At 35.2% G+C, this 12723-nt stretch overlaps 1 protein-coding gene across 1 annotated transcript; it reads right to left on the reverse strand.

Annotated features, from left to right (window-relative positions):
• Positions 1–172: 172 nt before the first annotated feature.
• On the reverse strand, positions 173–12048 carry LOC105326548 (treslin). Its single transcript, XM_066087849.1, has 19 exons — positions 11203–12048; positions 10543–10852; positions 10127–10187; positions 9642–9731; positions 9217–9373; positions 8671–8914; positions 8275–8368; positions 7787–7908; positions 6187–6378; positions 5844–5995; positions 5411–5511; positions 4655–4748; positions 4252–4334; positions 3816–4049; positions 3435–3516; positions 3104–3143; positions 2807–2935; positions 2489–2656; positions 173–2170 (listed from the first exon to the last, which is right to left on the reverse strand). The coding sequence occupies exons 1-19, from the start codon at positions 11896–11898 to the stop codon at positions 441–443; spliced, it is 4779 nt and encodes a 1592-aa protein (XP_065943921.1). The 5' UTR covers positions 11899–12048; the 3' UTR covers positions 173–440.
• Between the last annotated feature and the right edge of the window lie 675 nt (positions 12049–12723).

A 12723-nucleotide genomic window follows, 5' to 3' on the forward strand; every position in this document is an offset into this window, starting at 1 on the left:
AAACTTACAATCCCATGTGGGCCACATCTCCGCCTAGACTTGGCTTGCTTTTATATAGACTGACGCATTCTCCGTTTTGGCAATATCATGTAAGTTTTGAATTTACAAAATTTACAACATGACAGCAACAACCACAAACCTCCTTTAAAAAACAACTATAAAGTATAACAGATAACAATTATAATTTCTCTTTATTATAAGCAGATAAAATATTTGTATACATAATCTACATTATAAATACCAGGACATACTCAATTTATATTAATATAAAAGTTGCATTATAGCTGTAATGCTAGCATCCCTATTTAAAGTTTTAGACAAGTTTATGATCTCCCTATAATTCATTTGGTAATGATTCACACATTCACTACTTGGTGGAGGTACAAATGAGCAATTATTTGCGATAAATGAGCACTTTTTATTAAACCGTGTGGACATTTTTACTGTTGGAGATTTAGAGACCGTCTTGATCGAGGTCTATGATGTTTGACGATGGCCACATTCCTATTAACGTGTGGACTTTTCTCCACCTTGTCCAGACTCAGCAGAGGAGAGTTCATTAGATGCATAAGACTTTTAGCGGTCACATTGGGCGAGTACTTCCTCCCGGTCGGCGAAACCTTTTGTCCAGAACTACTTCCGCTCTCAGTTGCTGACACTTCCTGTTTCCTGGTGTTTTTCCCCGACCCAAACACTGGTGAATCGCTGACCCCTGGTTCCTTAGTGTCCTGGTCCTGACCCTGAATCTGAGACAAGAACACATCGTCATTGGTATGGGAGAGTTCCACAGAGGATGTGCTTGCCTGTGACAGTCTGCTTGTCTGTGAATGGAACCCTAGGCTACTGGACTGGGATGCTTGGAGGTCTGTTGTATCGAAGCCTTCACTGGTACCGCTGGCAAAAGATCCCATCGATATTATTCTTTCACTGGATATCCTGTTGTGAAGGCAGTATGAAGTTCTTAACATACGCTGCTCAGAGTGTATCATTGTTCGCTTTCTTTTACTTGGAGAGAATATCAGTGATGTGTCCTCTGTTATATCAAGTGCTCTCTTTTTCTTATTTATTTGTCCATCTTCCTGAGACAGTGATGCAAAAATCATATTATTGTCCCCTTCCTGTTCACAGCTATTTACTTCACTACTTACACTTTCTTGGCTGTCTTGAGAAGCTCTAAACCTCTTTGCTAGCACTTTTGGAGACACCAAGCTCTCATCCCTTCCTCTCTTCCTTCTCTGCCAATGATTGAGAGAACTGGGTGTTCGAATTTTCCTTTGGATTTTTGGAGAAGGTGTTTTACACTTTTCCGGTGACTTTTTACTGTTGACTTCTTGAGTTTCATCACCAGTAGCTGCTGATTTTGCAGCACAATTAGATACATCTTTTTCTTCATCATTTAATTTTTCAGCTAATTGTTCTCCTTCTTCTGTGTTCTGTTGAGCAGATTTCTGACTTTTCACTGGCGTTTTACTTAAAATTAATCGCCGAGCTCTTGGGGTTGATTTTGATGGAGTTTTTCTGATTTCCTCTCCAGGTTTTCCCTCTGGACTCTTTCCAAACAAAATGGCTCTAACAGATTTTCTCGTAGGTGTCACCAAACTTTTTGATCTTGTATTCTGACTAGGAGACTCTGCAACTAACACAGCAGAAGATTTTCGAGGAGTGTTGGAGAATGATACAGTCTTTTCCTCATCTTTTACAACAGATTCCTTTTGCTGTGGAGAATGTCTGACAATTTTGGAGTGACTTTTTCTACAGCTTGGACTCTCCTGGAACAAAGCTTTGGGAAATCCTTTGGAGACAGATGGTGACCTAGATCTAGTGTTCATGCTGGGAGACTCAGCAGTCACTTTCTTGGGAGTTCCTTTTCCTGGCGTCTTGGAGCCTCTCTTGTGTGGAGTTGGGCTTCCCATCAACTGTGAAAGCAAAAAGGAAGAGTTTCTATCAGGGGACTTGAAGAGAGCAGACTGACATGGGGGCTTTTTCAGAATGCTGTTCAGGGTCCCTGAGTTGTCTCTGGTTCTTCCAGCTATTCTATCTCCAAGGTCAACATTGGCCTGGGTCAGGGACCTTGACCTTACTAAAGGTCCTGCTGATGATGAATAAAATGACCGGCGGACTTTGTGAAGAGCACGCTTGTTCTGGGATGGGCTTAGAAGTGATGGTCTATCTGTAAAATAAAATAATTGGATCATTTTAGTTTTCATCCTTTGCATTATAAAACTTTGTTTAAAAAATCTTAATTTGTGATCCAAAATCTATTTAAAATCAAATGCTAGAGTCAAAGCCTCATGTAATTTCATGTAATGATCATAAGAAATTTCACTGATAATTATAAATCGTTAGACTGGATGACTAAAAATTATCCTAACACTTTTTGACAATACATTTATTTTCATATCAAGTACATGTATAATACATGAAAGATGAGTTGCATATAGGTGATAAGTAATGTCTATAGGACTATTTCACTAGCAGATTTGTTTACCTGACTTGAGGGGCGATTCCTCCACCACCTTGACTGACGTGTTGCTCTGGGACCGCCTCCTCTCTGCCTCCTGTCGCTTCCACATGGCCGAGTTCTTCTGTTTATGTGAGGGTGTTTCTGCTACGAGGGTTTTTCTGACTGGTGATTTAAAGGGTGGGGACATCAGGTCTGTCAAAACAATGTACATGTATATTGTGTAAATGAAATTATATGCAGTAAACACTTGCTACACATACCCTATCAAAGTTGCAAAATAAGTATAATTCCAGTTGCATTTAACTTATGCATGTAAAACAGCATCTATATTACAAATCTTACATCCACTTTTGGAGCTCTTGATCTGAGAAGATGGCCGCTTTCCTCCCTTGGGTGACTTGATGGTTTCCATCACTGCTACAGACTGTCTTCTCTCTAACTTTGTCTTGTTCTTAAACTGCTTCACCAAATCTAAGAGAAGTGAAGCATACAATATGATAATATATTGAAATGAAATACTACATGTATATGATTTTCATTCAATGTTCTTTTTTTATGAAAATCATTAATTTGGATGTAAAGTTAATCATCTCTCAAAAATGTTTTTTCCATAAATCTACATATAGTTTGCATATCAACCTCTTTTGGATTTTCTTCTCTTTCTAGAGGATGTTGGCTCCTGGAAGATAAGTTTTCTCATTGATGACAGATTTATACTAAGCCAACAAAGTGTATTGTGACTTGGAAAGTAAAGTATAGTACATTCACACTATAAGAAATTCACCAATATAACCTAAATAATAAACCAAATATTTAACAACTGTAAATCAGTTACCTAGATAATAAAGTCACATCAATTCTTATTATACAGAGTACATAATCCCTCAAGTTCAAGTACAGATGTTTTACAGCGATATTTAATGGTAAAAAAAAAATAAGTCTAGTTATTAATATAATTAACAAAATTTACCTTTGGTTTAGCAGAGAGCACAAATATCTGTCGTTGAGACCCAATATCTGACAAACTTGGGTGATGCATAATTTTCTTAGTTCTACAACAAAAAATTTCTAGAATAACAAGTGATTGTTGGAGATCTCTCAGATTTGTAGCAAGAACTTTCATCTTGGACATCTCCATTGTACTGAATCACAACTTCCAAAAATTACTTAAAAAATAAAACATTTGTTGATATTTCTTTTCATCAGATTAATCCTTACTGTAGCAAAGAAGTTACACTATCAAACCATAGACAGCCAGTCTCTTACATTTACAGACTGTAGATCATCTCATTTTTGTGAATATCAATTATTCCAGATTTCCAATGATGCATGTAAAGACTCACACTCTTACCTAGCTTTGTTAATGGATAGATCATTTGATTTAGGTGCCACCTCTGAGGTTGATGGAGGTTGCGATAATGGAGTTGCCTCGCTCTTGTCTAGCTCAGCCTCCATTAGGGATTTACTGAACACTGATTGGTCAAAACTATTGTCAGGTGACATAATTGCTTCCAAGGCTGCAGGGAGAGGTTGCATCAGTTCATCATAAACATTGCCCAGAGTCTGAGGTAGTGTGTGTATGTAACTGAAACAAAACAGATACATGCATTTCAGATGATTGAAAAGAAAAATTGTATATCCTAGTCTGACATACTACGAACATCCATAAATGAATGCATATTTAGACCTTTAATAAATATTGGTTAAAATGTATGGTAATTTGAAAGTTCACAGTGTGCAAAATTCTAAAATTTGTTATTTTCATGTAATTAAGATTCAAACCATACTTCTCAACAAGGCTACTATTCATGAAGTCAGTGAGAGACTTGGGGTCAGTTATGAAGCTCAGTGTCCTCAATAATGCAACAATCTGAAAAAAAGAAAGAAATATTTCTTAAATAAATCTCAAAGTTTCAACCATATTTCATGCCACCAATTCTTAGATCAATTTTATAACCTAAAAACATTTTCACAAAAATTTAATTTAGATTGTTCAGATTCATTTATATTAAGTTTTGTATAAGTGTTTTTATCAATTTACTGGTAACAGGGGTGGATGTTGGATATGTTTACTTCACGTGATAGGGTCAAACTAAAAGAGTAGCATAAAATTGTTGTTTCTCTTTGGTAATCAAGAGATTTACAGTCATTTTACCATAAAAATTACTGAAAGAGAAGACCTATATCTACCTCATTCAGTTTATCGTCCTCCTCTGTTAGGGACTGGTCACCCTGCTGTAGCACTGACAGAATCTCAAACCTCAACACAGTCTGCAACTGTAATCTGTAAAATGAATGTCCACATTCTATAAGCATGGCAGATGTCATTGTCCAAAATTATGGTACATATACATGCAGCTTGTAGGACTTTAATAAGAAAGAAATTTATGGGTAAACAAGATATCTGTGAGCCAATGCTCACTAGTGATACCCCTGCTCTGATGTGAATATGCAAAATAAGCAAAGTCGACATTTAACAGAAAGCTGGCATCCGATTGGTACAGAAATATATCCCATAATATGGCATGCCTAAACAAATAGTGTGTTAAAATTTCAAGCATCTGCGATAAATAGCTGCTGAGAAATCTTTGACGAAAATTTGTTTTAAAATTTTGGCTAAAATAAACAAAGTACTCATTTAACAGGAAGTTGACGTCCGATTGATACAAAAATATATCCCACGATATGGCATGCCTTAACAAACACTGTGTAAAAATTTCAAGCATCTGCGATAAATAGCTGCTCAGATAAATGCGACAGAAATTTTTGCTACGGACGGACAGACAGACACAGACAGAAAGACAGACAGATGGACGGACAGACAGATAGACACACAAGGTTAAAACAGTACCCCCGGAGCTTCGGAGCTGGGGTATAATAAATTTAATAATACTCTGGTAAATCAATAATTAATTTGAATTAACATTTGAGCACTATAAAGCTTACTCTGTTTGATTCTGGATTTTGTTATCTTCTTTCTGATGTTTCTCTCTCAAAGAACTGACAGGTATAACCACGCCTTTCTCCAACAGCTCAACACATCTCTCCTGGATAAATGATAGGAAAAGGTGCATGTAAAAATGTACAATGTATAGATTAATATCATTGTATATACAAGAACATTTCATTAAGATAATATCATATACTGGTACATTGTATTTGTGGCTTTTATTGAAACAAAGTACATTTGTACCTTTAATTAATTAATTTCAAACATTCTTTGTTTTAAAGCATACAAAATTTCATGTTTCCTTAGATTAATTTACCATGTAAATGCAATTTTAAATATGTGAACATTGATAAGTCGTCCAAATTGTTTTATTAACATGATTAATAACGCATAAAAGCTTGGGTATCAGTTTTATATGTTATTTTCTACCTGAGGGTTTTCCACCTTCTGATCCTTGAGAAAATGTAATGGAACCAGCACCAGGCTCTGGGCCGAGAGATAGAAATTCTCACACCCATTTGTCACCATTTCACTGTAGGTTTTAATCAGGTATTGCACAAGTTCCTCTTCAGATGCAAACTCTAGAAATACAAAAATAAATCAAATGAAATTAAACCCTAAAGTCTTAAATGTCTTTTTTTGGTTGATATGTACAAGTTCCAAATTAATCAAAATTCATATGCCATAATTAATTCATAGAAACAATTGTAACCGTAATGCACACATCTCTCTTTTTCATATCTTTAATGAATTCATATTCAAGTGTTTTTACCAGTTTGCACATTTTTCATCTCTAGTTTCTTAGTCTGTTTTTCAGTGTTTTGAGGTTTGCTTTGTGAAGAGCTGTCTTCCATAAACACAGAGGATTGTCTGCTCTTGTTTACCATCAACACACCGCGCGATGGAAGTGTCTCGGTGGTTGGAGGTTCAGGTTTGGGGCCATTCATCATCATATTTTCACATTCTTAAAAAAATATCCAGAAAATCTTATACATTTTGTCAGACATCCAACCAAAGAGGATTGTTTTTCACACATTCCAACAAGGTAAATTTTTATGCATATAAAGGAATGCAAAAGACTTCCATAAATGCATTCCTTTAAAAAATAAACAACAATAAACTACTACATTCAGAACCTGCATAGAAATAAGTCCATGTTATGAAAAATATCCATTTGCAAAAGGACTATGTGCGGTATGGTCAAATATCTGCCCCCAATTTTAACTAATTTTTAAATAGTATCGTATAAAAATCAAATCTTCAAAAACCATTGTACAGTGGACGCCTATCACTTTAATCTTGATTTAAGTCATCATTGCTCATTCACTGTGTATCTATGACATCACCCAAATGACGTAATTCCCGCAAATTTGCAAACAAATGAAAAAACTCACATTTTTGCTTTATATTTTGCATTCAGAAATATAGAGTGCAGGTCTGCTCAAGTACGATTTTAACATATGTTTTTCTTCAGATTATTATACACATTTTACTAAAAAATGGTACTTGAGCAAGCCTGCGCTCGATGTTTCCCTGTCGAAAAACCATCGGAAAACACCCATATTTTACTACAAGACATCAATTTATCAAAATAAGGCAATCTTCATGACGTCATTTCTACATTATGACGTCACTGTGGTAGTAACCTTTTACACCCTTATTTTTACTATGATTTTAACTATCTTCCACCTTATTTTTAAAGCTCATTATAAAACTTTAATTTGGGGGCAAAAAATGCATAATACCGCACACAGTCCTTTGAAATCTCTTTTATACAACATCACACAGCATGCTATTGTGCAACTCAAAACACACCATAGCAAAGCATGATCACATGCTAACAATTCTTAACAACATGCTAAAATTACTTAAACAGGCTGTTTGAATTTTTACACGCTGTCATCACTTCATTGTACATACCTGTATGTATAAGCATGGCATTGTGACAGCGCATGTGCAAGTTGTGTGAAATTCTGTTACAGCAACTGCTGTGTTTATTTTCATAAACTGACTGCATGTTGTGCAAGAGCAACAGTCAGATGTGTGAAGTTATATTAGTGCAACAACATGTTTTTTGTAGTGCGCCAGTGCAACATCACTTAGTGATAAGTTATATTGAAGTGTCTGTGCAAAGTGTGAAGTGTCAGTGCAAAGGTGTGTTGTGCCATCTTGTGTTGGGGCAATGGAACATTACTAGTATGTGAAGTTGTTCAATATAACAGCATGTTGTGTGAAATGATATTTGCATGACAGCATGGTGATATTTATCCACAAACTGCAAAAGACACTATCCTAACACAGAGAAAAATGTTTTATTGCAAATATTTTTCAAAACATTGATATGGACAAAAAATTAATCAGTGAATTGCTACCTTTTGCTGGAGACTGGACCGTTTCTCTTGGGCGGATCGGTTTATTTTCCTGTCTGTAAACCCTCTGTAGTTCCCTCAAGCTTTGAACCTCATCTTCATTTAAAAATTCTAGCTGTGATATCCTTGAATTACAATAAAATAAATGACTGCAGTTCTTACAAACACAGCAGACTCTCATTATTATGTACACCTTTAATCCCTAACAAATCACCTGGACAGGTGAAGTACAGTAAAACCTGCTTATAACGAAGTGCCAGGGATATGTGATTTTACTTCGTTATAAGCAAAATTTGTTATATCCGTCAAGTTTACAACATGAAATAAAGTCCCTGGGAATGAAAATCACATGCTGTAAGTGTCAATTCATCATAAGCATGTTTGCTATAACCATGTTTTACTGTATTTGGATAAAATAAATGCATCTCCAATGCAAGAATATATTAAAATTACATTTCAGTCAGGTGATTTTGATAAACAGATATATGTACCTATCATTCAGTTTCTCAATAAGTGAAACAAGGCCTTGTCTACATCCAGGTAGATGGGTCTTTCCAAGGACATTAGGGTCAAAGCAAGGATTGTCTGAAAAACACAGAGAAATATTTAAAGGATTTCCTCTAAGCAAAATCTACCATTCTAGACATTAGGGTCAAAGCAAGGATTGTCTGAAAAACACAGAGAAATATTTAAGGATTTCCTCTAAGCAAAATCTACCATTCTGGATTATTTGGGCCAAAAATTTTGCAATACTCCTTCGCGTATGCAATTCATGATTAAAAAATAAACACGTTATTTTTAATGCATAAATTTACATGTATCACCGAAATATTTCAATTTAAGTCAACACTTCTATTGGATGCATTATGTACAGGACAAATATTTACTTTTGTGGTGAGTTGAAGTACCACTGCACTGACTCTTGTGCTGAATGGCCCTGGCTATCAGTTGATCCCATGGTTTATTCTCCACTGTTGGAGTCCTCTTTTTAGGGGAGGACTCCTTACTTGCTTCCCCGAGTCTTTTCTCCAGTCCCAGAGTCTCACCAAGACACAGCCCACTGAGTGTAGCTGATTCTGAGGTCAAAGGTCGTAGAATGTAAAGCACAGGACTGCTCTCTGTCACCAAGATCTGAAATGGTAATATTTCACTGAGTTATATATAAAAACACTTGCTGCATATCTACACAATAAAACCTTTTTTGAATCAATTCACATATATACATGTACTTCAAGTTCAACTAATATATATTTTATAATAAAATGCAACTTGATTTGTTTAATTTTCTTTCTAGTTAACTGAAGATGACGGTTATTACCTGGTTTTGACCATAGTTTTACCAGTATGCTTTTTGTAAAGAAAGAACTTTTATTTTAATTTTGTGAAATATTTCATGTATCAAATGCATGTAAACCTTAAAATTTAAATTATACCAGAGCTAGTGAAGATTTAATAAGCTTCTCAATTAAGCTCAGAAATGGCACTGAATCCCCCGGGTCCCCACTGTTTGGTTCACTGGAACACATGTAGTCCTGCTCACACTTAAACTGCAGGAACCCAGCATCTTCTAGTGGTAAAACTCCATAAAGGCTACAATTACATACAGGCTTTATTGTTAGTCAGGAAAATGAATAAAAAATTTAACAGTTCAAACTCGCACCAATTTACGTCTTAGACATTCAATTTACATGTACTGTTTTTATATCCATAATATTTCAATCATATTTTCAGCACCCCACATGTAATATTTTTGTTCTTATCTTTTTTCACTAATGCATGTATGTACATTTAAAAAAAATCAGACTGAGTGTAATAATATGATCTGACAATAATTTCTTGATCATGATAATCAACATACTTCAGATTGCAGCTTTCATTGCTGAGAAGTGACTGTGCATGTATGGTCTGTGTTTCTTTTGTTTTGTTGTTTCTGTGTTTCTTTGGAGACCTTGGATCCAAAAAAGGGGAAAATATACAGTATATCATGAATATACCCGGTACATAATATCTGTGTATTACTCATCTGTAACAGCAACACAAAACTAAGCATTTGATAAAAGAATTTAATTTACAAAAATAGATACTCACATAAATAGTAAACCATACCCCCCCAAAATAATAATCTACCAGTATATTGTATTTAGATTATATTTCTATACTTTGCACCTCTAAATAAAATTATAAATTTGTATATCTATAACCATGGTGTTGCATGAATATTTCTTACTTACACTACTCTGTACTTTTGAAACTCATATTTTTAAATCAAGTTTAAGAAATTGACAAATCAAGATGCCAAGCTGGTTCTCCTCACCAACCAGCTATTGGTGTTAGCACACTTACCTGCTCATGTGTGTGGAAACTTTTGTAGGGGTGATACTGAAACTGCACATAATGGAGTTTTCTGAAGTCAAGATAAATGATACAATCAATACTACAATAATAAAGTAGTTGACATTTCAGTCACTATGTCAAACACATAAATACGAGAAAACATTGTGCGTTAATGCTTGCTGTAAGGTTGTACATGTTCTTGTAGCTTGAATGAAGCTATTACCGGTAAGAAAAATAATGCCTAAATCTCCTTTGGAATATAAACTGATCAAAATCTGCATGTTTGAGACCCATGGACTTTGAGTAATGAGTATATAAGATATGAGCATATTCTTATTTCACGCCCCTGAAGGTTTTAATTATTCTGTGATTTTAACTTTTTAATCTCAATATTTAACCAGAACTGCTAAAATTGAAAATCATACCACTTGACATAAGATGACATTTGGTACAAGATGGGCCTGCATTTGCTGCGCTTAACTTGGGCTGCTGTTGTTTCACCTGTTGCTGCTTGAGGTGGTACTCTAAGACTGAGGTATAGGAGATGAGGCCCATCAGTGAGGGTGATCCCTTGGTTCCAGGGGGGCCCGCCTCCTTCAGTGAGAGCAGTGAGGAGAAGACATTGACAACACATTGTCTGTTGGTTTGAACTAAGGTATCAACCGGAATCAGACTTCCATGCAGCTTATGAATGGCAGTCTCCACTAATTGTATGCTTTCAGGAACCACATCTAGCTGTAAATAAAATTGAAAATGATCTTGGATATATCAGACCTGAATTTATAAAGAACATTTATCATGACAGAAATTTACAGTGTTTTTATTATTCATACATTATACTGCAAGTCGTTATAACTCAACAGTGATTTATAATGATTTCTCTAGAAGTACCAATTGCAATGGTCTTAATTTCAATCTGCAAGAAATGGTGCAATGATCACAAGATTTGAAAACTGAAATGTTTTTAAAGACCAACGATAATATTCACGATAGGTTTAATTTCATGGTAAAATGATAAATTGTGAACTTAGTGAAATTAAAACCATCGTCATTATTTGCAAATCTACAGTATTCATTTTACTTACACATGATATGTCAGTGTCTATCCAATACAATTTTATATTGTGTAAAAGTTTGTTTATCAAGTCAGGCGGCATGAAGGAATCTAAAAAGATCTCATCGTCCAGGACAACTTTTCCTGAAAATTGTCTCAACTCATGGGGATTTTTTGGGCTATTTATGAACAGAAACACTATATTTTCAGTTTTTCGAGTTTGCTCATTTTTGTTGTTTTTTCTTCTGCTCTTCACAGGTGAAAAAATATCGGGATCCTCCCATTGATAATCCAAAGCAATTTCATTGAGCACCTTGTTCAATACTTGAGCAGGATATTGTTTTCCCAATGAATTGCCTTTTGAATCAACATGTTGACTATATTCTTCTATCGCTGTTTCTATATTCCTCTCTACTGTGTTTTCAAACTCCTCAAAATACCGATTTTTGAATTCTTTGAAAGGTTTGACCTGTCTCATCAGTTTGTAATGTGACGAGTTGTATATTTTGTAACTCCATTGCAAATGGGGGGTTTTGTTACTTCGTTTTGAAACCTTTTTATTCAAAACCTTTTCACTCACAGCAGTCAGAATACGAAAGGCTGACAGAGATATTCTGTTGGCTAAAAGAGATATTCTGTTGGCTAAAACTTTCACGTCGTGATCACATTTGCCTTGGTTTACGTCAACCAGAAAGAGAATCTTAAATTTATCAAATGTTTCGGACATCTTTTTAGATAAAAGCTACCCAGATATATAAAATTCTCTTTTGCCGTCGACCAACTGGACATTCTTGTTCTTGTTGTGGTGCTTTGACAAATGTTGAAATTGCCGCCGCCATATTTTTTGACTTCCGGTTAGATATTCGTACGTGGATTATTCGACTTTCGTTTATATTTCCGTAAAACTTTTTCCAGGCATCCATTGCGACTTGTTTTTTTCAGGAGACCGAAAAATGATTCATTTTGAAATTATGTTTGCATTTTCTTTAAAGATCACATATGATCTTTTCTTTTTTCTTAAAAAAAAGTTTCTAAATATATATTTTTTTGAAAATAGAGACCACCTTTGTAGAATATTTAAAATTAGCTTGCTACCATTGTATTTTCAAATTATAGCCTTCATATCATTCACTAAAATTTTTTTCCAATGCTGTTTCACTTGCACAACTTTATGAAACACACCATCACACTAGAGTGACCTTACTCAACAAGCCTTGCACTGACAGAACTTCATATAGCATGTCGTCGCACTAACAGAACTTCACATAGCATGTCGTCGCACTAACAGAACATCACATAGCATGTCGTCGCACTAACAGAACTTCCCATAGCATGTCGCAGCACTAACAGAACTTCACAAAGCATGTCGCCACACTAAAAGAACTTCACATAACATGTCGCCACACTAAAAGAACTTCACATAACATGTCGTTACACTAACAGAACTTCACATAGTATGTCGTTGACTAACAGAACTTCACATAGCATGTTGTTGCACTAACAGAACTTCACATAACATGTCGTTGCACTAAAAGAACTTCACATAGCATGA

This window comes from Magallana gigas, chromosome 6 (genome assembly GCF_963853765.1).
Source record: "Magallana gigas chromosome 6, xbMagGiga1.1, whole genome shotgun sequence".
NCBI classification, from domain to species: Eukaryota; Metazoa; Mollusca; class Bivalvia; order Ostreida; family Ostreidae; genus Magallana; species Magallana gigas.